This window comes from Schistocerca piceifrons, chromosome 4, assembly GCF_021461385.2.
Source record: "Schistocerca piceifrons isolate TAMUIC-IGC-003096 chromosome 4, iqSchPice1.1, whole genome shotgun sequence".
Classification (NCBI taxonomy): domain Eukaryota; kingdom Metazoa; phylum Arthropoda; class Insecta; order Orthoptera; family Acrididae; genus Schistocerca; species Schistocerca piceifrons.
The window spans coordinates 191,433,890-191,461,770 of NC_060141.1; the positions used below are offsets into that span (position 1 = coordinate 191,433,890).

Genomic DNA, 27,881 nt, shown 5'->3' on the forward strand with positions numbered 1-27,881 from the left:
TATTAGTTTCATTTGGTTTGTGGTCCCAGCAATCGAGCAATAGTCTAGGATGGAGCGCATGCACATTTTGTATCCAGTCTCCTTTGTTGACTTGCATTTCCTTATCATTTTACCAATGAATCGCAGTGTTTCATTCACTTTACCTTTGAGTGATACTATGTTATCATCTGGTATTTATATATAAGATGACAAATTCCAACTGTGACTTATTGGTATTATAATCATTTTTTTAAGTGTACATTTTTAAATTTCTGAACATTTAAAGCAAGTTGCGAATCTTTGCACCACTTTGAAATCTTATCAAGATCTGACAGAATATTTGCACAGCTTCTTTCAGACAGTACTTCATTATAGATAATTGCAATATCTGTGAAAAGTCTAAGATTACTATTAATACTGTCTGCACAGTCATTAATATACAACATGGACAGCACAGATCCCAACACACTTTCCTGGGGAACACTCAAAGTTACTTCTACACCTACTTATGCCTCTCCACACAAGATAACTTGATGGGCCCTCCTTACTACAAGATCCTCAATCCAGCCACAAATTTCACATGATATCCCATACGACCATACTTCTGATAATAAATGTTGATGTGGTACTGAGTCAAATGCTTTTTAGAAATTGAGGAAAACTGCATCCACCAGTCTTGATCCATGGCTTTCAGTACATCATGAGAGGAAAGTGTGACCCACTGAGATGCAGACACGCATAACGAAAAGACAATTACACATGGTAGCTATGGGCCACATCCTTCTTCAACAAAGATACACCACGCATATCTCATGCACACACGGTCGCTACCACCGGCATCTCAGACTGTATGTGACTGTCACATGCGCTTAAATCTGGACTAGGGCACGGAAGAGGGAGGGATAGCAAGGTGGAGTGAGAGAAGAGCACTGCCTAGTGGGGCATCCAGGTGCAGCATAGGGAAGTGGGTGTTGGACGGGGGGGGTGGGAGTGCGGAATGGGAAAGGGCAGGTGGGTACAAAGGCAGTGGGAAGCACTCAAAGAGGGAGAAGGAATTTGAAAAGGGAAGAGGTGATAGGATGAGCAGGCAGAAACTGTTGTGTGGAGTGTTTGGTGAGAGTAGGTTACCATAGGTTGAGGCCGGGATAATTCTGAGAGTGGAGAATGTGTTGTAAAGATAACTCCAAACAGCGCAGTTCAGAAAAGCTTGTAGTCGAGGGGAGGATTCAGATGGCCCAAATTGTAAAGCAGCCACTGAAATCTAGCACGCTAAGTTCAACTGCATGTCGTGCCACAGGCTGATCTACTTTGTTCTTGGCTATACTTTGGCAGTGGCCTTTCATCCTGGGGGACAACTGGTTGGTTTCCAGTGCTGCAATCAGGAGATGGCAAGTTCAACATGGTTACATCTGGGTGTGGGGCCAAAGGTGAAGTGTTTGGATAGGACTGAAACTTCAGTGGGGGGCTGAGGATTTTGATGGACAGGTTAACAAGAGTTTTCCAGTTTTGCGGCATGTGGCAAGTAAAGGTCCACTAGGATAGACCTGGGTGTTATTAGGGCTACAAAACAGTGCCCCATTCGACACCCAATATCACCTTGGACTGGAACAACTGAAACACATCCTTCATCAGGCATTTGATTATCTATCATCATGCCCTGAAAAGAGGGACATCCTATCCAAGATCCTTCCTACCCCTCCTAAAGTGGCGTTCTATTGCCCAGCCAACTTCCACATCCCTGTCCATTCCTGTGGATGACAAAGGTGCAAGACCTGCCCAATCCACCCACCCAGCACTTCTTATTCTAGTCCTATCACAGGTTTCTCTTGCCCCATCAAAGGCCTGGCCACCTATGAAAGCAGCCATGTTGTACAGCAGCTCTGCTGCAACTATTATACAACTTTTTATATTGGTACAACCACCAACCAGCTGTCCAAAACGGCTATCGCCAAACTGTGCTCGAAAGCAAAGTAGACCACCCCGTGGCACAGCATGCAGTTGAACGTAACATGCTAGATTTCAATAGCTGCTTCACAACCCTGGCCATCTGGATCATCCTCTCCACACCAGCTGCACAGAAGAGAATTGTCCTTACAACACATTCCCCACTCCCAAAATTATCCCAGCATCAACCTACGGTAACCTACTGTCACCACACCCTCCATCCAACAGTTTCCGCTCCCCTGTCCTATCATCTCCTCACTTTCCACATTCCCTCTTCCTCTTTGTGTGTCACCCTCTGTCATTTACCCATCAATCTTTTCCCCTTACCTGCTCCTCTTCTTTCCCACTCCTCCCTCCACCCTTCCCCCCCCCCCCCCCCTCCCCTCTACTACCACATCCCACCTCCAAATATTGTGCCTGGCAGCCTCTAGTCCCTCTGCATGCCAGACAGCACTCTTCACTCCCCCAATCCGTAACCTGCTATCCCTCCCCCTTCTCCACCTCACTCCATGACAGTCACATCCAGTCAGAGCTGCCGGTGGTAGCAGTGATACATATGTGAGGTGTACTTGCTTGTGTGTGTGTTTTCTTTGCTAAAGAAGGCTTTGATGGAAAGTTACAATGTGTAACAGTCTTTTGGTTGTGTCTGTCTGCAACTCGAAAGATCATCTTTACGATGGGTAGCAATCTATCCTTTTCCTAATATTGTTTAGTTGGATTTCATGTGATCTATGTTTTTAGAAACCACACTGGTTGACATGGAAGAGGTCATTCTGTTCAAGATACTTCACAAAGTTTGAGCTCAGAATATGTTCTTAACAGCTTAACAGTCTACAACAAATCGATGTCAAAGATATTGGACAGTAGTTTTGTGGATCACTTTTTGTGGATCACTTACCCTTCTTGTAGACAAGTGTTACCTGTGCTTTCCCCCAAATACTGGACACAATTTTTTGTTTGAGAGATCTACGATAGGTTAGTTAAAAGAGGGGCCAAATCAGCTGCAAATTCGGTATACAATCTCATAGGGGCCCTGGAGTTTTGTTCTGTTTTAATGACTTCAGCTGTTTTTCAACACCACAGACACTGACTTTCCATTTCACTTATCTTTTCTGTGTACAACAATTATATTGGGGCAATAATCCTGGGTTTTCCTTTGCAAAGGAATGTTAGAAAACAGAGTTAAACATTCTTACTTTTGCTTTGGTACCTTCAATTTCAGTTCCTGTATCGTCTGAGAGCGACTGGACACTAACTTATTTGGCATTAACAGGCTTTACATAGGACCAGAATTTTTTTGGGTTTTATGAAAGATCTTTTGAGATCATTTTGTTATGGTAGTCACTGAAAGCTTCAAGCACTGCTCTCTTGACAGCCAAACATATTTCATGCAACATCTCTCAACAGCCCTCTGTTTTATTTTACACCTATGATGCCAAAGTCTCTGTTTATTCAGGAGTTTCTTTGCAGTGACTATATACCATGGAGGGTTCCTCCTTTCAGAGACTGATCTATGTGATACAAACCAATCTAGAATATGATCAACTACACTTTTAAACTTGACCCATAAGTCCTGTACATGCTAAGAGTTGATGATTACAGTTGATTAGGGAACTTGCATACTTGTGAACTGAGGTTTTGTCTAAAGTTTTTAGTTACATCAGGATATGAGTCTGGTGGTCAGTAGAACAATGTAATTATAATTTTATGCCTGCGTTAGATACTAAGTTATGCCTAAACAATATCATATGTATCTTCGATATCTGTCTTGGCAGATTTGAGTTTCTTGTCTGCAGTGAAATGAACTGCCTCCATTTCCCAGTAGACCATCCAGTAGTCCTAGCCCAAGTTATAAGCTCCCTGAAGATTTAAAATGATGCCCTTTGGGTAGTTTTTATTTGAGCAAGTCTTGGAGACAGCCACTGGCAGTAAGATCAGGTCACCAACAGTAGAATGATTCCTCCTGAAAAGACACTAAAAGTGACAAAACAGCACGAATCCAGACAAGACAGCATCTCACGTTTCCTACACAGCCACTCAGAATAGCATATGATTAGTACCTCAACACAAAAGAAAGACAACTGTTCCTGTTATTTAGAAACTATTTGTTATGGCATATTAGTTTAAGACTATTTGTTATGGCACGTTAGTGTATGACTATTACACCACCTCCATCTGTGTCCTCTGATAACATTCACCAAAACTGATCCATTCAGAGGCAGTGTTTTAACCATTGGATGCAGATGTGTACTTGAGCTCTAGTGGAAAACAAAAATTGCAGAGCTCATGCATGGCATCAAGGAGAAAAGCATGCAAGAGAGTGTGTTTGTAGTTTAGCAGCACTCAACTGCAGTGTTATCAGTGCCCTTGCTGAAGGAGTTAAGAAATACATGTTTTAAAAAAGACTAGAAGTTAAAGAAGAGTAAACCAGAATATCAGTTACAATAACAAATATTCCCTCCGATTCTCATCCACTTTCACCCATATTCATATTACCATGCAAACTCTAAATGACTGTTTTTGGTCATTGTTCTAAATCTTTTTTAAATATGGCTAAAATATGACAAAGGGTAAAATTGCGACATAGGTTGGTGTGGTCACCTAACCAGAAATATGAGCCTGTTGACCTGACAACATATTAAAAATTACTTACTAGGATTTTTGGGCACGACTCATACATTTCACAGAATCAAAATCTGTACCACATTCATTTGTCAGATAATGCAGAGGACAGATCAGCTGGTAAAATAGACTCTGCCCTCTGATGAGCAGTGAAAAGAATGAATTGAAGAATGCATCTGTAGTTTTCAGGAACTTTGACAAAAAGACTTCTACCCCTCTTTTATAATTACACACTAATTTTTCCTCTCTATGATTACTAGATTCTGAAGCCAACACACAATGCATGCTGGAGGGTACCTTGTGCAACTACTATCATTGCATTCCCTTTCCTGTACACTCAGAATTTATAATGTAACATATTATTATTATTATTAACTTCTTTCCTTTCTCAGACCTTAGGTCTGGTTAAAAATGGAAAGTGACACGGACCTTGATCAAGCGTGACTTCCTTTTAACTGTACGGTATATGTTACATTGTATTTAGGAACTTTCGGGTTATTGAACACGTATCAATAATTACAGATTTCTGTAGTTGTATATATATGTTTGGATGTAGCTGTACTGCGTTGATGTACTTGTGGATATTGTGTGGTATGACTCCTGTAGTTCATAGTATAATCGGTATAATGTCAACTTTATCCTGATGCCATTATTATTATTATTATTATTATTATTATTATTATTATCATCATCATATTATTATCATTATTATTATTATTATTATTTCTTTCTTTTCTTTTCTCCCACATTCTTTTCAATATATATAGACAAAAGAAGTAGTGAGATGCTCTTCAATTTTTTAATTGCTTTTTATGCATTAGAAAGTATTAAAGAAATTTATCAAGATAACAAAGTTTGGTTGTACGTTCATGGTGATGATACCCATCAGTTCATCTCTCCGTGACACGCTGAGAATCCTGCATCTAGAGGATCGAAGCAGACGAGTAATTTGCATGAGCAGAAGAGGGGTGATCCGGAACCAGTGTTGTCATACCAAGCTCTACACACAATGGCAGTAACAAGAAAAAGAATTACGTAAATTTAAATTTGAATAAATGTATTGAATATTGAAGGTCTGTTCATATTAGTGCCAGTTAAAGTTCACTCAGGATATGTGTACCTTTCAATTATTTATTTATTTTTTTTTTTTTTTTTCCTTCAATCATTCTTTCAAAATTTTTCTTTTAATTATTCAAGCAGCAACTTTTTATTCAGTTTTCCAATACATATTACATTTTATATTCCCCCTGCCCCTATTCAAATTGGAGTAAGGGAAAAGTGACTGTCTATACACCTCCGTATGAGCCCTAATTTCTCTTATCTTGTCTTCATGGTCCTTATCCAAACAAACATTGGCAGCAGTAGAATCATTCTGCAGTCAGTTGCAAATGTCAGTTCTACAAATTTTCTCAACAGTGTTTCACGAATATAACATTGTCTTCTCCTCATGGATTTTTATTTGAATTCACAAAACAGCTCCATAATTCTTGGGCTGATCGAACCTACCGATAACAAATTTAGCAGCATGCCTACGAACCACTTTGACATCTTCCTTTAATCCAACTCAGTGGGGATCTCTGACACTCAAGCATTACTCCAAAATGGGTCACACTAGTGTTCTTTAAACGATCTCCTTTATAGATGAGATAAAGGCTTCCCTCGAACTCTCTCAATAAACAGAAGTCTACCATTTGCATTCCCTACTCCCAACCTTACATGTTCTTTCCACCTCACGCTGTTTCGCAACATTATGCCTAGATATTTAATCACTGAGTGTGTCAGACAAGCATACAACGCATTAGCTTACATTTTTCTACATTTATAATAAGCTGTCATTCATAACACTAAAAAGAAATTTTGTCTACCATGGTGCCCTCAGAGAGTGAAGTTGCAAAAGGCCAGTGATGTCTATGGCATTCAACGCCCCACATACTGTCCACCATGTAACCACAATATTGGCTGCTAATGGCAACGGGGCAGGACTGGAGGTATTGAATGGTGAGCACAGCATGAGACTACAGAGCATAGTTGAACTGCTTAGTCAATGAGTAACTCACAACAGTGCTACAGTGGTTGTGGTGTTGATCCAAAGCAGAGCAATGGCAACAGTAAAAAAGTCCAAATAAGCCTGCAGCAATATGTGTAGTGCATAAGAAAAACTGCGGATATTCAAGGAGGACAATGTGCACTTGTTTGCACATTTCAAGGATGCATGTCACAATTTACAGGATGTGCATGATAGTGACCTTGATGTTATGCACATCCAATTGCACACGACAGAGATTACAGTGATTACAAGGGAAGCAGAGGATGGCTGGCTGCATAACTTCTAACAGTGCTACAGAACTGGAAGATGAAGATAATGAAATTTCACAGTGTCAACTTGATGATGCACAGCAGACTGCGGAAGTGGTCTGAAAATTTGTAGATGAGATAAACAAACTTATCCCACAGCTCAGTAAGGAATTTGTTTCAAACTCAACCAATCTAGATTTGAAGAAGAAAGGCACATGAAACGAATCCTGGAAATTACAGGTGGCACAAGTGCAGTGGGTAAGATTTATGTCACAACAAGCAAAAGTGGAAAAATAGGTGTAAGAGAACTATAACTATGGTATGAACACTGCTTTTGGCCAATAGCTGGTCAAAATGACTTGCTTTTGTTTGATTCCTGGTCTGCGTATAAAAATCATACTCTTTTATAGCAAAATATCCCTCCTAAACAGTGTGTACACTGCAATTTGTATCACCTGGAACCACTGGACAAACTCAGCCTACGGATTTTTGTTTTTTCATGCCTATAAAACATATTATCACACTATCTGCAGCTACACCTTAAAGTATAGCCAGTTCACAATAAACTCAACGACTGACTGTTTTGCATTTGGTTGCACAGAGTGGATACTGAGCAGCTGAACGAATTGAGCAGTTTGTAGCTCCCAAACAGTTGACCTTCAAACCTGATGTAGCAAACCCCTGTGAGCACCTGTAGTGCCTCAAGAATTTCGGGGTAAATTCTAGAGACCCTTGTATGTCCACCGTCTCGAACACGCGTTATTTTAGAGATTAGTGTGGTAAAGTAGAACTGTGTCTACTGCACCACAATTATGTGTGTGCAGGACGGACGTATATCGGACAGATGATAGGCGCAGGCAGGTAGTCGCCAAGCCCACCTAAGAAGTTACATGTCCAGCTCAAGGAATAAACGCACCATATTCCGTGAAATGTCAAACATTATTGTGTGAATATTTGAATGTTGTTGAAAGAAGAGAAGAGACAATTACTTATTCATTCATTCTCTTACTTTTGTAAGGTCCGGACAGTTGTCTTGTTAAACTTGGAGAGATTTCTAGACTGTATTTATGGATAATGAATGCGATAGTTTCTGATGGACTGGAAGTTGTCGAGTTTACAAAAAATGTTTTAGCTGTACAAAAACTGTTACATGTGATGAAAATACAGTGAGATTGACTTCAAAGTATTCTCAATTGTATGGAATTATTTTAAAAGTATAAAAAAATTCCTCCAAAGTAGCATCTTATCTTTGGAGAAGACATTGTGCAGGACATCACAGCCAGCTATCCTGAAAAGAAGATCGTTGGAGCAACTCTAAGTATATTTGATAGCCAAGGGGGAGTGTGAGTCTTGCACACTAGTACCACACTGCCACCCTTAATCACCAGAAACCACCAGAATGTGGCGACCAAAGTTAGCAGGACACCAAAATAGGAAATTTTTTTAAAGAAAATTGAGATGAGAAAAAGTTGAAGAGTTGCCATATCAATATATAATAACGAGACAAAAAAAATTGGTCTGCAATTCGATTAAGAAGATTTGGTTGTGGGGAGGAAGCAACCCTCACACACATAGTAACCAGCCGATGCCTACGCAGTAACCAGCCAACACCGACGCAGTCGCAGTAACCCACCGTCATTGCCGGTTGCTGTTTGAGTTGCTAACTTCGCACCAACTGACGCTGACGCCAATGCCGCAACCAACATTTGACGCTACCAGTGCCCGTGCATTTCACCAGTGCCATTTCTACACCTCACCAATGCACCCTACAATCCTATGCCAGGCAAGCTCAAGATAATAACTATTTGAATGTAAACTAGGGTGGTCATTATTTATGGAGGTGATTTTTTTTTTAATGCTCACAAGAGCGAAGAAAATTAGGACTATGGAGAAGGAATAACAACCTACAGAAACTGTAGAACCAGCCATGGTGATGACAGCGACTAAGGTCATGCCAGACTGGACTGAAGTAGCAAATTTAATTAAGGGACTAAGTCTGAAGTTAGACTCAGTGAATACTCAGTTAAATACCAAGTTAGATGTACAGAGACAAGAACTAAGTGATCAAAATCTTTCTTTACGTGAGAAACTAGAGGCACAACTAAGTGACCAAAATGTTGCTTTAAATGAAAAACCAGAAGCACAAAGTGTAACTTCAACTGCTCAAATTGACTCTTCGAGAAATGAACTTTAAGTGAAAAGTTAGAAGCACAGGGTGAAGCTTTAAATTCTAAATTTGAGATGTTAAATGATAAAGTGGAAAATTTACAAGTAGATTTAAAGAATGAATTAAGTAATTCTTTAATTGTATAAATGAATCAAATGTTTACGGACTTTAACCAAAAGCAGGATGATCAATTTCAGAAGTTAACCCAGAGATTAGAATTTGATATTGAGGACAAGTGTACCAACACAGAGTCTGGATTTAATGAGAAGTTAGGGTCATTTCAGAGTGTATGTAATGTCACATTCGATGCAGTGAAACAGAGATTACATACCTTAAAAGATACCACTGAAACACAAGACGAACTGATCCCTATTGTCCAATCGTGAATTGCAGGGGTCAACACTCGTGTAGATGCGGTAGAGAGAAATTTTAATGAAAAGCTAGCAACCTCAGACCACATAAATATAAGCGGTCTGGAGGAACAGGTAGAGGAATTAATCGAACAGAAAGTTGCTAAGAGAGTGAAAACAGGAAATGTTCCATCACATTTAGCATCGGAACTTGATACTAAAAAAGGCATACACAATTTGTGGAAGGAATTTAAACTTATGCAAAATAAGATAGACAAGGAAGTAGCTTCACAGAACATAGTGTTGACTAGTAAAGTAGTAACAGATTTACAATGGGGAATGAATTCCGGACTCGTCAGACAATTGCCCAAATTTAGACCAGATGGAGACATGCACCATACCCATTTCTTAAAAAGATTTAATCAAGCCCTACCAAAAAAAATTGCGAAGATGCAAAAAAGAAAGAATTTGCTGTCGGTTACCTTCTAGGAGAGGCTCCCAAATGGGCCACAGTGAATATAGAAAATTTATCACCTTGGGCGGACTTTCAGAGAAAGTTTAAGGAGAAATACTGGTCATCGAGTGGCCAGGAGAAGTTAATATCTGATTTATGGGACCCAAATTATTACAATAGTACATGGAGTACAATGAGAAAATATTTCGACTGTCATTTAACAAGAGCCAAATATTTAGATAAACCAATGGAGGAAGAGGGATTGGTATGGATTTTGATAAGGCGATTACCCACTTACGCTAGGAAAAACATATTATGTAGCAGGTGGAAGACAGTAGAAGAGTTACTGTTCTTTGTGGATGCACTAGATGCAATAAATAAATGATCGAAATGAGGATATGCATCAAAATGAGAATCAAAGCTACAGGAGGAATAATAATAATAGCTCTGGTCATTTCAAAAGACATGAGATGAATTTGGCTAGAGTACACCGATATAATCGGAATAAGGGTAATGAAAATCATCAAAAAAGACATCCTCATTCGAATATAGGTTCAGTAACTACACAAGAATTTGTACCTAGCAATAATAGGGCTCAAAATGGAAAACGTCATAGGTTTGGTAACCAGCCGGTGATTACAAATAGTGAGTAAAATGGAGGGTGATCTGGACCCAGGGCCGGGGTCCAGGTCATAGAAATATATTAAGAGGCCTACCTCATAATAAGTATGTTTCCTTTACGCAAAAAAAAAAAAAAAAAAAAAAAAAAAAAACAAACGAATGGTTGCTATCAGAAGAACCTGACGTAGCTACAGTTACTCCACACCTGATTATAGTTGGAAAAGTAGAAGATTCCGAAGTAGAAATATTTATTGATACTGCTAGTGAAGTGTCACTTATTTCTAGTGGATTCTTTAATAAATTAAGAACTAGCAATATCTACCTTATTTTGAAGACAGCTGTCTTTATTTTGGACTTGAGGAAGATAAATATTGTGCTAAGTTTCTAGCAGACAGTTACATCGATAAACAAACAACTGAACACCAGAGTTTACGATTAACCACGACAGCGCAATTGTCACCAGAGGTGGAAAACGTAAGTCATGCATCACAAAGAGCTGACATACAAAATAAAGTAAATGAATCCCCAATATTAACCAACGACCAGAAAACAGATTTAGCCGAAATTCTATTAGAGTATGAAATGGTATTTTCGGATAGTCCAGGTAGTATTAGTGACTATGTATTTAAATTTAAGATCAAAAATGATACATCATTCTTCTGTAAACTGTACCTGATATTGGTCAGTTTACAAGAAGCGGTTAAGGAGGAGATAAATAAAATGGTAGATAATACAATAACAGAACACAGTACAAGCGTTATAAATAATCCCTTGGCAGTAGTGAAAAAGTCTACAGGTGGAGTGCGGCTCTTACTGGACACGTGCACCCTGAATAAACATATAGAAACCAAAAGAGAGAGACCCATTAACATTGATGAGTTATTATCCAAATTTGAGAAAGCACAGTACTTTAGCTCGATGGATCTGACTGCTGGGCACTGGTAGATCCGGTTACATCCAGATTCAAGGAAATATCAGCATTCCTTTTTGACGGAAAATCATACCATTTTAATGTGTTACCATTTGGGATAAATATCTCGGTATCAGTTTTTATATGCATGGTGAACGAAGCGATAGGGAGAGAGTTGTTAAAGGGCTTAATTATATATGTAGATGATATATTGATAAAATCACCCACCTGGGAAGAGCATTGCCTAAGCTTGAGGAAAACCCTAAAATATTTAAAGAAAAAGGTATTACAGTAAAATTGTCTAAGTCACACTTTGTAAGGCAAGAACTAAAATTCTTGGGACATATCGAAGGTGTACAAGGAATTAAGCCCGACCCAGAACATATAAAGGCTATTAAGGAGTGTCCACCACCTAGAAACATAAGACAATTGAAGGGATTTCTTGGAATGGCAGGGTGTTGTTGTTGTTGTGGTCTGCAGTCCTGAGACTGGTTTGATGCAGCTCTCCATGCTACTCTATCCTGTGCTAGCCTCTTCATCTCCCAGTACTTACTGCAACCTACATCCTTCTAAATCTGAATACTAAACTGGTGACCCCTTGATGCCTCAGAACATGTCCTACCAACCGATCCCTTCTTCTAGTCAAGTTGTGCCACAAACTTCTCTTCTCCCCAATCCTATGCAATACTTCCTCATTAGTTATGTGATCTATCCATATAATCTTCAACATTCTTCTGTAGCACCACATTTCGAAAGCTTCTATTCTCTTCTTGTCTAAACTATTTATCGTCCATGTTTCACTTCCATACATGGCTACACTCCATACAAATATTTTCAGAAACGACTTCCTGACACTTAAACCTATACTCGATGTTAACAAATTTCTCCTCTTCAGAAATGCTTTCCTTGCCATTGCCAGTCTACATTTTATATCCTCTCTACTTTGACCATCATCAGTTATTTTGCTCCCCAAATAGAAAAACTCCTTTACTACATTAAGTGTCTCATTTCCAAATCTAATTCCCGCAGCATCACCCGACTTAATTTGACTACATTCCATTATCCTTGTTTTGCTTTTGTTGATGTTCATCTTATATCCTCCTTTCAAGACAGTATCCATTCCGTTCAACTGCTCTTCCAAGTCCATTCCATCGGCGAACCTCAAAGTTTTTATTTCTTCTCCACGGATTTTAATACCTACTCCGAAATTTTCTTTTGTTTCCTTCACTGCTTGCTCAATATAGAGATTGAATAACATCGGGGAGAGGCTGCAACCCTGTCTCAGTCCCTTCCCAACCACTGCTTCCCTTTCATGTACCTCGACTCTTATAACTGCCATCTGCTTTCTGTACAAATTGTAAATTGTATTTTACCCCTGCCACCTTCAGAATTTGAAAGAGAGTATACCAGTGAACATTGTCAAAAGCTTTCTCTAAGTCTACAAATGCTAGGAACGTAGGTTTGCCTTTCCTTAATCTGGCTTCTAAGATAAGTCGTAGGGTCAGTATTGCCTCACATGATCCGATATTTCGACGGAATCCAAACTGATCTTCCCCAAGGTTGGCTTCTACCAGTTTTTCCATCCATCTGTAAAGAATTCGTAATAGTATTTTGCAGCCATGACTTATTAGACTGATAGTTCGGTAATTTTCACATCCGTCAACACCTGCTTTCTTTGGGATTGGAATTATTATATTCTTCTTGAAGTCTGAGGGTATTTCGCCTGTCCCATACATCTTGCTCACCAGATGGTAGAGTTTTGTCAGGACTGGCTCTCCCAAGGCCGTCAGTAGTTCCAATGGAATGTTGTCTCCTCCCGGGGCCTTGTTTCAACTCAGGTCTTTCAGTGCTCTGTCAAACTCTTCACGCAGTATCGTATCTCCCATTTCATCTTCATCTACATTCTTCTTGAAGTCTGAGGGTATTTCGCCTGTCCCATACATCTTGCTCACCAGATGGTAGAGTTTTGTCAGGACTGGCTCTCCCAAGGCCGTCAGTAGTTCCAATGGAATGTTGTCTCCTCCCGGGGCCTTGTTTCAACTCAGGTCTTTCAGTGCTCTGTCAAACTCTTCACGCAGTATCGTATCTCCCATTTCATCTTCATCTACATTCTCTTCCATTTCCATAATATTGTCCTCAAGTACATCGCCCTCGTATGGACCCCCTATATACTCCTTCCACCTTTCTGCTTTCCCTTCTTTGCTTAGAACTGGGTTTCCATCTGAGCTCTTGATATTCATATAAGTGGTTCTCTTTTCTCCAAAGGTCTCTAGGTCTCTTTAATTTTCCTGTAGGCAGTATCTATCTTACCCCTAGGGAGATAAAGCCTCTACATCCTTACATTTGTCCGCTAGCCATCCCTGCTTAGCAATTTTGCACTTCCTGTCGATCTCATTTTTGAGACATTTGTATTCCTTTTTGCCTGCTTCATTTACTGCATTTTTATATTTTCTCCTTTCATCAATTAAATTCAGTATCTCTTCTGTTACCCAAGGATTTCTACTAGCCCTCGTCTTTTTACATATTTGATCCTCTGCTGCCTTCACCACTTCATCCCTCAAAGCTACCCATTCTTCTTCTACTGTATTTCTTTCCCCCATTCTTGCCACTTGTTCCCCTATGCTCTCCCTGAAACTCTGTACAACCTGTGGTTTAGTCAGTTTATCGAGGTCCCATCTCCTTAAATTCCCACATTTTTGCAGTTTCTTCAGTTTTAATCTACAGTTCATAACCAATGGATTGTGGCCAGAGTCCACGTCTGCCCGTGGAAATGTCTTACAATTTAAAACCTGGTTCCTAAATCTCTGTCTTACCATTATATAATCTATCTGAAACCTTCCAGTATCTCCAGGCTTCTTCCATGTATACAATCTTCTATTACGATTCTTGAACCAAGTGTTAGGTATGATTAGGTTGTGCTCTGTGCAATATTCACCTACTACGTTTCCTTCTCTTCATTTTCCTACTGTCGAATTCCAGTCACCCATGACTATTAAATTTTCGTCTTCCTGAATAATTTCTTTTATCTCATCATACATTTCATCAATTTCTTCATCATCTGCAGAGCTAGTTGGCATATAGACTTGTACTACTCTAGTAGGTGTGGGCTTCGTGTCTATCTTGGCCACAATAATGTGTTCACTATGCTGTTTGTAGTAGCTTACCCTCATTCCTATTTTCCTGTTCATTATTAAACTGACTCCTGCATTACCCCTATTTGATTTTGTGTTTATAACCCTGTAATCAGCTGACCAGAAGTCTTGTTCCTCCTGCCACCGAACTTCACCAATTCCCACTATATCTAACTTTAACCTGCCCACTTCCCTTTTTAAATTTTCTAACCTACCTTCCCGATTAAGGGATCTGACATTCCATGCTCCTATCCGTAGAACGCCAGTTTTCTTTCTCTTGAGTAGTCCCCGCCCGGAGATCCGAATGGGGGAATATTTTACCTCCAGAATGTTTTACCCAAGAGGACGCCATCATCATTTAACCATACAGTAAAGCTGCATGCCCTCGGGAAAAACTACAGCCGTAGTTTCCCCTTGCTTTCAGCCGTTCGCAGTACCAGCACAGCAAGGCTGTTTTGGTTAGTGTTACAAGGCCAGATCAGTCAATCATCCAGACTGTTGCCCCTGCAACTACTGAAAAGGCTGCTGCCCCTCTTCAGGAACCACACGTTTGTCTGGCTTCTCAACAGATACCCCTCCATTGTGGCTGCACCTACGGTACGGCTATCTGTATCGCTGAGGCACACAAGCCTCCCCACCATCAGCAACGTCCATGGTTCATGGTTCATTTGGGGGGGGGGGGGGGGGGGGGGCGTTTATTACGAAAGGGAATACTGTGGAGTTGGGACCAAGAGGCACATGATGCTTTTGAAAATGTAAAAAGGGCGCTATCAGAATCACCAATACTGCACCATCCGGTGATGGGTGAACCATTTAAGATTTCGACTGATGCATCAGACTATGGTATAGCCACAGAGGTTTTACAAGGTGAATGGGGGTTAGATAGTATAGACCATAGGTCAATATCTTTCACTAGCCGGAGTCTCACAAACATGAATTAGCAACAGAAAAGGAATTATTAACCACAGTCTCGGGTATACAAAAATTCCAAACACTTATATGGGGATCTGAAATATATGTCTAAACAGATCACCAAACTCCGTCATTTTTAATGAATAGCCAATTACTACATAGTAGATTGATGTGGTGGACGTTGTTTCTTCGAGAGTATAACATTAAGATCCAGTATGTAAAGGGTTCGGAGAACATTGTACCCGACGCTTTGTCTCGGCTACCAGTAGGCATCAAAGAACTAAAGCATTCAGAATGACCTGGCGTAATCTTTGCGATTAATTTTGAGAGATTGGAATACCTACACAACAACGTGCCAGGTATGGCTCAGGAAATAACAGAGAACATCCAACATGACCCTTATTTTACGGAAATCTTTGCTATGTGCGTTAGGAAATCACTACCGCCTAATCAAGAGGGAATATGGAAGATTGTACGATATAATCTGTTCTGGAGACACAGTAGGACAATGCAACATTGGCGTTTATGCAGAGCAAAGACAAGTTGGTGTGGTACATACATAATGGGTATGGACATTTCGGTATAAAGAAATGTACTGCACATATGAGTAAATTCTATTACTTTAAAAAGCTACGACATAAAGTAGCATCTGTCATTAAGACTTGTGAGATTTGTCAGAAAAGAAAAAGAGGATAACATCCACGTTAATTATAAAATGTATCCAATTATTCCTAAAGCGTTACACGATCAAATGGCTGCAGATTTCTTTGGACAAACAATTTCTTTCTGACGATGGGTCTCAGTTTACTAGTAACAAGTTCAAAGAATTTTTAGCATGGGGAGGAATTCGTCAAATATTAATATCCAACTACAATCCATCTTCTAACCTGTGCGAAAGAATTATGAAGGAAATTGGGAAACTATGTTGCACTTACTGCCATGAAAACCATACATCATGGGCGACAAAAATTAAAGATTTCGAGCTCATTTTAAATGAGTTACCACATTTATCAACTGGATTAACACCCCTGTAAGTATTAGGTGAACCCTTTGTAGGTGAACAATTTATTAAATGTTTTACTTGGCCAGAACAACCTACTACTGATTACCAACTGAATCAAATGATAGTGGCTAAGAACTTAGTTAAGAGGGCACAACAACAAGTAAGTAAGCACAATGAAAAGGTGATAGAACCTCAACATAAGGTCAATGACCTAGTCTTAGTAAAACAACATCTTCAGAGCTCTGCCCTGAAGAAGGAAACGCATAAATTTTTTCAAAAGTATGTGGGGCCTTACCGAGTACAATCGGTGATCCACCCGAAAACCTTATTTTTAGTGGACCCTACAACTGGAGAAGAAAAAGGGAAATACAATGTTAAGGATATAAAGTGGTATATTTCCCAGGGATGGTAACATTCTGATTTAATGGGTGGAGTGATGACCGTCGGATCCCGAGTTGGGTTCGGTGTTACTTCCATATTCGGTTTCCTACAATGAATTCTCTTCATGTCTTATACTATACTGTGTACTGTTTTCTTCCTCTTATACTGTCATATAGTTTAGTACTTCAGCATGCTCGTCTTGACATGGCAGACAAGCAAGAGTTGCAGCACATCACTGATATCAAGGCCATACTGCTTCTTCTGGAGGCAGCAGTAAGTGATCTTGTCGTTATACGCAGTGTTACTTGTTTTAAGGATGCTAGGATCCCCAGTTATATAATCACCTTGATGGATTTGTTGTCGTATCGAGTCAAGACTGAAGCATTTGGCAATGCCTCATAATATGTAAGCCAAATGGGTGCTCCACTCTAGTCTCAATGCAAAAGTGAGTTGACAGCATGCTCCGCTCTAGTCATCAAAGATCTCGAATCTGCGTATAGTTAGGTCATATTTCTGCATAGCCAACCAACGTATAGTTAGATCTAATTCGGGTCTAAACTATTGGAGGATACAATGTAATATGAATAATTATATATTTATGATGATATGATACATAATTTCTACTTATGATGATATGATACATAGTTTCTCCTTACGATGATATGATACATATTTTCTACTTATTATGGAATAATTTGTACTTTTTGTGAAATGTGATATGAAAGGGGAGGGTTTATATAAATTTTGAAAGGGGTGGGTACTGTAGCTACAAACATGACTAACACTACACACACACACCGCACCTTTCAAACGACCCTCGCAGACAAGTGTGACTGATTCTTCACCACTGCCGTTCCATAGGAGTTGCTTAGATCTTTCTTCGAGGACTTCAAAGGTGAAGTTGAGAATGTCCGTTCTGCAGGAGACATTTAACATCATACCTTCTCTGGCTTCTCACTCAAATACCGGCAAAGTGTGGATCCTGGGGGAGGGGGGTGAGAAGGGTTTCCTGTCTTTGGGGCTGTTTTCTTTCTCTTCTTCGATCTTAGCAACCATTTCTACTTTTTCCTTTCTTACTTCTCTTTTGAGTACCAGTCTGTCTCTCCCTCCGTCCATATGCATACACTTCTATCGCTGAAGTCCTTCTCAATTTCCATAGTTTTCTATAACCTTCAACTTATTTTCCATAAGCTGGCCAAAGAATCAGGCTACACGACTACCCATATGCATACACACGATGAAACACAAAGACACAAACAGGAAGGGTACATTTTAAGATAATGTGGTAACCGTCATGTTGGAGGGAGAAAAGTGCACCTGGCTAGGTGAGGTGACGGTTCCACATCACGTAAAGAAGTATTTATGGTTATGATGACAGTATTACACTAGTATTTGTACATGAGAGAAGGAGGAACATATTGTGGTTCATTATGCTACATCATATACTTAAGTGGACAGAATTGGTGTCAGTCTGATGACTATTCTGACGAATTGTAGGATAATGGGACAAGCAGAGTATAAGTAGGAGAGGGAGAGAGAGAAAATAGCTGACCTATACTGTGCAGGCAGGGGCTCCAAGAAGGGGATTGACCTGTACCATAGTATATTAGGAATTTGTTTAAAGGGGCATACCTACCAAAACGAAAGGAGGAAGTACTTTCATAGTATCAAACCATATGTGAGTTATAGGTATTGTGCCTAAAGGAAGAAGGGCAGTATCATGACAAAAGTCACACATTTAGTAGAAATTATTCTGGTAAATTTGAATTCTCATTTCCACTCACACTGTTATGTTTGTTTGAAGTTATATGTGTTGACAGAACACCTTTATTTGCCCAGAATTCCTCCAGACTGTAAAAGGTATCGAATAAATGCATACTTAGAAAAAGTAGTATGCAAAGTAAGAGCAAACAACAGCATATGCTTGGATAATACACACTTGGAATTAGCTACTGGAAAGGGAACAGAAAGATTCTTGTCCTTACAAAATTTACACTGATCAAATGGTCCATGATTACAATGGTATTAATATGGAAAAGGAAAGAGAGCTATATATGAAGTACCCAATGGCTACAAAAATGTTATATAAACTGATGGAAACATAAAGTAATATTGTATGAATACAATTTGATGTACATCACGAACATGTATAAAATATCGTGTGTTCGAGCTAAGGGGAGGGATATGTAGTGCCTCGAGAATTTCAAGGTAAATTCTAGAGAACCTCGTATTTCCACCATCTCAAACATGCGTTATTTTAGAGATGAGTGTGGTAAAGTAGAACTGTGTCTACTGCATCACAATTATGTGTGTGCAGGACAGACATGTATCAGACGGATGATCGGCGCGGGCAGGTAGTCGCCGAGCCCACCTAAGAAGTTACATGTCGAAGGAATAAACGCACCGTACTCCGTGCGATGTCACAATTTATTGTGTGAACATTTGAATGTTGTTGAGAGAAGAGACGAGACAATTACTTATTCATTCATTCTCTTACCTTTGTAAGGTCCGGACAGTTGTCTTGTTAAACCTGGAGAGATTTCTAGACTGTATTTATGGAAAATGAATGCGATAGTTTCTGACGGACCAGAAGATGTCGAGTTTACAAAAAAATGTTTTAGCTGCATGAAAACTGTTATATGTGATGAAAATACAGTGAGATTGACTTCAAAGTATTCTCAAGTGTATGGAGTTATTTTAAAAGTATAAAAAAATTCCTCCAAAGTAGCATCTTATCATCGGAGAAGAAGTTTTGCAAGACATCGCAGCTGGCTACCCTGAAAGAAGATCGTTGAAGCAACTCCAAGTAAGTTTGATAGCCAAGGGGGAGTGTGAGACTTGCACACCAGTACCACACTGCCACCCTTAAACACCGGAACCACCAGACACTGTGGCGTGCCATTTTTCATTCAATGTTCATAGTGCAAGTTAATGGTTTGTTTTCTACATTTCTTGAATGTTGACAATGTCCATTTTGTTAAGTTTAATATCAAAATCCCTTTCTGTCAGATCTTAAAAACGAGTTGTGGCTATAAAATAATGGGCTATTGCTGTAAAACATTTTGTTTCAAAAGTATATATACTTAGTTATTGTCACCCTCCATTCCCCTATTCCTATAAAGCTCCATGTGAATTTTCCATTGATGGAAACAGTGCTGGAAGTCCTCCTTGATTACACATGCATAGACAAGTTACATGGTGCTATGTTAGGCAAATAAAGTGGGTGGTCTAACACTGGGTGTTGTACTTTGCTAGAAGCTTCTTAACAGACAAAGTGTATGAGCTGGTGCGTTGTCTTGTTGCACAAACTGTGACTTGTTTCTTGTACACTTCAGGTCATTTTTTCCCTTATTTTCTCACAGAGGTGGGCAAGAACTTCAAGATGGTAATACTGATAAATACTCTGACCTTCAGGAACAAGATATAAAATTCCATGAGTATTGGAAATAAAAGAAAGAAAGAATATCGTAAGTAAAAGAAAGAAAGAAACAATCATAACTGCACTTATTGCTCTCATTGAAGTTGTGCCCATCCAACTCATGGGACGGCGATTAATTTCAGGATCATAAGTGAAAGACCAAGATTTGTCACATTTTATCACTCTTTGAAAATTAGGATCATTTTCACTGGTACTCAAAGTGTCAGCAAAATTATTTTCATGCGCTACTTTTTGTTCAACCACGATAATTTTCAGCACCAGGTTCACACACAATTTTCTTATGTTAAACTGATTATGTAAAATTTGCCTTACACATTCTTTGTCAATTCCTACAGTTTCAGCAATCAATTGAATACTCAATCAACAGTCAAGATTGAATCATATTACAAACTTTTTCAATATTTTCATCTGTTTTTGAAGATAAAGGACATCCCTGGTGTGAGTCATTTTCAAAATCTTCTCAGCCACCTTGGAAACACTTGGAACACTCAAAAATTTGTGAATGTGATAAACAGTCTTCACCATAAAACTCTTTCAGTAAAAGATAGGTTTCAGTAGCAGTTTTTCAAAGTTCCATGTGAAACTTCATGCAATTCATTGCTCTGTTACTACACTTCACATTTTCCCGACAAAAAAATTAACAGCTCTTATAAAAATGAAGGCCATGGCCACAGTGATTTGTCTGCAGACACCAGAGATGCCGCATCTGACCAAAAAGGCTTCACACTTCACAGCTATTGGTCATTCATCTAACACATGCGTACTTACCCTGTGGCAGCATCAGTCCTGTTATTTTATGGCCACACCTCATATACAGAGAACAGGGGTGATCCTATTGCACTTCCCTGTGGCACTCCTTATGATATGTTTGCTCCTGTGGCACAACTGACAAAACGTTTATCACTGTTGAATACTCTCTGTCCAGGACAGCAAACTGGGTTCTATTGCTTAAGAAGTGTTTGAGTCACTCACATACCTGGGAACCTATTCCATATGCTTGAACCATCATTAACAGTCTATAATGCAGTACTGTGTTAAACATGCGGTACTGTGTCAAACATGCAGTACTGTGTCAAACACTTTCCAGAAATCTAGGCATATGGAATTTGCCTTATGTCATTCATTCATGGTTTGCAGGATACTCTGTCACAAAACAAGCAAGCTATATTTTGCACAAGCAATGCTTTATAAATCCATGCTGATTTGTAGACAGAAGCTTTTCTGTCTCTAGGGAATTTATTATATTCAAACTTAGAATATGCTAAATAACTCTGCAGTAAACTGATTTTAAGAATATTGGTCCATAATTTTGCGTGTCCTTTCTTTTACCATTCTTACATACAGAACTCACCTGCTCTATTTGCCAGTCACTTGGCACTTTGGGCTGGGTGAGAGATCCGCGAAAAATTCATGCTCAGTAAGGGGCCAAAGCAAAAGAGTACTTTCTGTAAAACCAAACTGGGTTTTCACCCAGACCAGGCGACTTACTTGTTTTCAATGCTCTTAGTTGCTTCTCAATACCAGGGATGCCAATTCTATGTCTTCCACACAGGAGTCTGTGCAGCAGTCAAATGATGGCATGTATGTCTGTACAATCCTCCTGAGTGTATGGTTTTTTTTTATTTTTTTTTAAATTACAATTAATAAAGTATTCTGGGTTATTATGCCGTGGTCGAAGGGATTTCACTTTAAAACCTGACGTTTCTTCCCCATCTGAGAAGGACATTTTCAAGAGGGGTCGTAGCTTTGTTGAATGTCACCACAACGTTCGTACATACTTTTCTTATGTTAAATTGATTATGTAAAATTTGCCTTACACATTCAACAAAGCTACGATCCCCCTAGAAAATGTCCTCCGCAGATGGGAATGAAACTTCGTGTTTTAAAGTGAAATTCCTTCGACCATGGCATAATAGCCCGGAACAATTTATTAATTGTGACAGTTCCAGTCATGAAAGTTTAAATGTTTTTTATGTTTGATAAAAAAATGTCAGCTTTTCTTTTGCTGTTTGCTACTGCCACACTAGACAGGCCAACAAGTGAGTGGATGGAGGCCTATGGCCCACTTTCACATTGTGCAGAAAACTAAGAAATTAACATTTCAGCCAAGACACATTACTTCGTTGTTTAGTGTCAGCAAGATGCAAAAGCTATAACATACTCTGGTTTATGAGACACAGACAAGAATGAAAGACTTTTCCACAAGACTGACACTGCATGTGAGCTTGCAAGTGGAGACGTTTATGGAACCAGTTTCCTGCAGTTGTGTGGAGTTACTAAGTTTTGTTACTGCTTCTCCTACAGATGAAGACAACAACGATGTGAAAAGAAGAACCTACTGGACCTTTTTTTTTCTTCCACATATCTATGTGTTATCACTGTGTTATAATAGCATATTGGATTTAGTATATAAGGCCTTACCTTCAGATAATACGCAGAAAGAGGCACATAAAATAAACTGTGTTTGTCTCTTTCAAACAATAAACAGAAGAGAAGATGACTAGGGTTTCACATCCTGCCCACAACGAGCTCATTGTGCGCAGCATACAAGCTTCGGTTAGGGAAAGAGGGCGCAATAAATAGCCATGTACTTATAAAAGGAACCATCCAGACACACTACTATTTAAGGAAACCAATTGAAATTACAAATCTGGAATGCCACATTGAGATATGAACCATCATCCTCCCAAATGTGAGTCCAGTGTCTTATCATTGTGCAGTCTCATCAGGTAACAATAATAATAGTGCAGCCACTGGCCAGTCAGACACTAAATTCCAAAAAATTTGGACAATAACACATTATAAATTTGTATAAAAATGAATAATTTTCTCATATTCATTTGTACACGTCTTAAATGCACAAAATATTTCAATAAATTCATGCAAAGGACAAATTCACAATATAAATTCTGACTTACCATCTGATCCTTTGACTTTTGATTTAGTTTCAATGATTCTAATTCTTCTTTTGTATCTGATAATTCTTTCTTCAAACTGTCAACTTCGGCGGTGTTTGTTTCCTGTGGTGAAGGACATGTTATCATATCAAGTCCAGCCAGTAAATAGGACATAAATGGAGGACTTATGAGTGTGAGGGCATTTAATGAAGCCTTTTCAGAATGGAAGAATTCAAAGAGGAATGAAAATAGTGACAAATAATTCATGGTTTTCTTAAAGACAAAACTAAGACAATACAATCAGTAAAGAGATGAAGGTATGAGACTATTTAGCATCAAGTAAACCTGCAGTAAATGGTAACAGTTTTCGTATAACAGTAAGCAGAGCTTGAGCCTTATCCATTAGGTCACCTTTGTGAACAAGAACAGGTATTAACATATAAACTCTCCAGAGTTTCAAAGATGTCACTACTGCTTATGACTGTCTACATTTTGTTATGCGCTATTTTAATTTTGGCACTATGTAATTTACAAGAACAACTGATTTGTGACACAGTTACATCTGATATGTAGGTAGTTTTGAGTATTACTTCTTCTAGTTTTCATAAAGTGGGGCACAATTAACCTTGGTCCTATCAAATATAGCTTGATTTGTATTATGTTGCAGCTAAAAGACACTTACATAAGCAACATGATGTGTCTACCTTATGGTCAGTAACACTCAGTCTTTTCCACATTGTTGATATTCATACGCAGAGTTTCCACTGTTGATTCATATTATGCAATAATAAAAACTGATTATGCTTGGTGGCATAACGCAGAAACTGGAATAGCACATACTGTAGAAATTGTGTCATTTAAATAATTTGTATACTAATACTCTGCAGCTTCATTAAACAAGAAGTTAAATCTCCGGAAAGTATCTGTCATGGAAAAATTTGACATCTCATTGCTCTCAAAATAAGGACATGTGAAATGTTAGCTCACACTGACAACAGCTATGGTCTTGTTCACAGAACCAACCTGGCATTTATCTGATCTGAGGTACAGAAATCACAGAAAACTTCACCAAGATGGCCAGACATGGATGTAAATTCTGGTCCTTTCAAACACAATGTCATTCAAGAAATATTAGTAGGATAACAACTATCTTCCTCGCAATTTGTAAGTAATAAGCAGTCTGAGAATCATGTAAATGTCTGGCAAGGTCAGAAGTTAAAGTGTATGGATGGTTTCTGGCAGCTGCATGTGATTATAAGTACTATACGCTGCAATTGATTAAATTATTATTACAGTTCTTTATGTGTGTCCCACTTATAGTCCCAAATCATTCCTCAAAACAAGTAAGGAATGTCCAGCAACATATTACTGTATGGCAGCTACTGCCTAAATCCATTAGTGTCACAACTTCCTGGAGTCAGTCACTTCTCTAACAACAGAAAAGACTACTGACAAAATTACTCACAGTGCAAACTCAAATGCAAAGGTTGTGTACTCACTTTGACAGAACCTACTGATACTGAATCATTAGTGATACGAAACTGTCAATGCTATAATGGCCTAGTTTTTTGTCTCTTTCTGTAAAACTATTCAGTGCAATAAGATATTTAAACCACCATTACAGTTATTTTTTCAATGTCATTGTTTTTACACAGTGAGTGAATGCAAGGATACACAAACTACTTGCTTTATATATGTACTAGCTAAGTGTACATCACATGTTTCATACATGTAGTCTACATCATCATCATCATCATTATTTAAAACTGATTATGCCTTTCAGCGTTCAGTCTGGAGCACAGCCGCTTTATAAAATTCCTCCATGATCCCCTATTCAGTGCTAACATTGGTGCCTCCTCTGATGTTAAACCTATTACTTCAAAATCATTCTTAATCGAATCCAGGTACCTTCTCCTTGGTCTGCCCCGACTCCTCCTACCCTCTACTGCTGAACCCATGAGTCTCTTTGGTAACCTTGCTTCTCCCATGCGTGTAACATCACCCCACCATCTATGCCTGTTCCCCCTGACTGCTACATCTATAGAGTTCATTCCCAGTTTTTCTTTGATTTCCTCATTGTGGACACCCTCCTGCCATTGTTCCCATCTACTAGTACCTGCAATCATCCTAGCTACTTTCATATCCGTAACCTCAACCTTATTGATAAGGTAACCTGAATCCACCCAGCTTCGCTCCCATACAACAAAGTTGGTCGAAAGATTGAACGGTGCACAGATAACTTAGTCTTGGTACTGACTTCCTTCTTGCAGAAAAGAGTAGATCATAGCTGAGCGCTCACTGCATTAGCTTTGCTACACCTCGCTTCCAGTTCTTTCACTATGTTGCCATCCTGTGAGAATATGCATCCTACGTACTCGAAACCGTCCACCTGTTCTAACTTTGTTCCTCCTATTTGGCACTCAATCCGTTTATATTTCTTTCCCACTGACATTACTTTCGTTTTGGAGATGCTAATCTTCATACCATAGTCCTTACATTTCTGATCTAGCTCTGAAATATTACTTTGCAAACTTTCAATCGAATCTGCCATCACAACTAAGTCATCTGCATATGCAAGACTGCTTATTTTGTGTTCACAAATCTTAATCTCACCCAGCCAGTCTATTGTTTTCAACATATGATCCATAAATAATATGAACAACAGTGGAGACAGGTTGCAGCCTTGTCTTACCCCTGAAACTACTCTGAACCATGAACTCAGTTTACCGTCAACTCTAACTGCTGCCTGACTATCCATGTAAAGACCTTTAATTGCTTGCAAAAGTTTGCCTCCTATTCCATAATCTCATAGAACAGACAATAACTTCCTCCTAGGAACCCGGTCATATGCCTTTTCTAGATCTATAAAGCAGAGATACAATTCCCTGTTCCACTCATAACACTTATCCATTATTTGCCGTAAGCTAAAGATCTGGTCCTGACAACGTCTAAGAGGCCTAAACCCACACTGATTTTCATCCAATTGGTCCTCAACTAATACTCGCACTTCCTTTCAATAATACCTGAGAAGATTTTACCCACAACGCTGATTAAAGAGATACCTCTGTAGTTGGTACGATCTTTTCTGTTTCCATGTTTACAGATTGGTGTGATTACTGCTTTTGTCCAGTCTGATGGAACCTGTCCTGACTCCCAGGCCATTTCAATTATCCTGTGTAGACATTTAAGACTTGACATTACACTGTATTTGATGAGTTCCGATTTAATTTCATCCACCCCAGCTGCTTTATTGCACTGCAATCTATTGACCATTTTCTCCACTTCCTCAAATGTGATCCTATTTCCATTATCATTCCTATCCCATTCTACCTCGAAATCTGAAACGTTACTGATCGTATTTTCACCTACATTGAGCAACTCTTCAAAATATTCCCTCCATCTGCCCAAGGCATCCACAGGATTCACCAGCAGTTTTCCTGACCTGTCCAAAATACTTGTCATTTCCTTCTTACCTCCCTTTCGAAGACTGCTAATTACACTCCAGAATGGTTTTCCAGCAGCTTGACCCATAGTCCCCAACCTGTTTCCAAAGTCTTCCCAAGATTTCTTCTTGGATGCTGCAATTATCTGTTTGGCTTTGTTTCTTTCTTCAACATAACTTTCTCTGTCTACCTGAGTTCTAGTATGTAGCCATTTTTGATACGCCTTCTTTTTCCTTTTACAGGCTGCCTTGACACTGTCATTCCACCAAGCTGAATGCTTCATCCTACTTTTACACACTACTGTTCCAAGACATTCTTTAGCCACTTCTAGTACTGTGTCCCTGTACCTTGTCCATTCCTTTTCCAACGACTGTAATTGACTAAGTTCAACTAACTGGTACCTTTCTGAGATCGCTGTTATGTACTTGTGCCTGATTTCCTTGTCCTGAAGTTTGTCCACTCTTATCCTCCTACATATGGACCTGACCTCCTGCACTTTTGGCCACACAATCCCAATTTCACTGCAGATTAAATAATGATCAGTGTCATCAAAGAATCCCCTGAATACACGTGTGTCCCTCACAGCCTTCCTAAATTCCTGATCTGTTATTATATAGTCGATGACAGATCTGGTTCCCCTGCCTTCCCAAGTATACCGGTGAATGTTCTTATGTTTAAAAAAGGAGTTTGTGATTACTAAGCCCATACAGGCACAGAAATCCATGAGTTGTTTCCCGTTCTTGTTGGCCTCCATATCCTCTCCAAATTTACTCATAACCTTTTCATACCCTTCTGTTCGATTTCCAATCCTGGCGTTAAAATCACCCACGAGCAGAACACTGTCCTTGTCCTTTACTCTAACAACTACATCACTGAATGCCTCATAAAAACTATCCATCTTATCTTGATCTGTCCCTTCACAATGCGAATATACTGACACAATCCTAATTTTCTTGCTAGACACTGTTAAATCTATCCACATCAGTCGTTCGTTTACATACCTTATTGCAACTACGCTGGGTTCCATTTCTTTCCTGATGTAAAGCCCTACACCCCATTGTGCTATTCCTGCTTTGACTCCTGACAGGTAGACCTTGTATTCTCCCACTTCCTCTTCTTTCTCACCCCTTACCCGAATGTCACTGACAGCTGAGACGTCCAGCCCCATCTTACTTGCAGCCTCTGCCAGCTCTACCTTCTTCCCAGAGTAGCCCCCATTGATATTAATAGCTCCCCATCTCATTACCATTTGTTTGCCAAGTCGTATCTTAGGAGTCCCTGGTTTGTCAGTTAGAGGTGGGACTCCGTCACCTCAAAAGGTCCGAGGCATTTT

The 27,881-nt window shown here is 39.3% G+C and overlaps 1 protein-coding gene across 1 annotated transcript in view; it reads right to left on the reverse strand.

Moving 5' to 3' along the window:
• LOC124794945 (centromere-associated protein E-like) overlaps positions 1–27,881 on the reverse strand; it is a 622,348-nt gene that overhangs the window by 351,177 nt on the left and 243,290 nt on the right. Inside the window, exon 10 of the mRNA XM_047258659.1 lies at positions 23,127–23,228. Within this exon, the coding sequence (XP_047114615.1) occupies positions 23,127–23,228 (102 nt within the window). The remainder of the gene's footprint in view (positions 1–23,126; positions 23,229–27,881) is intronic.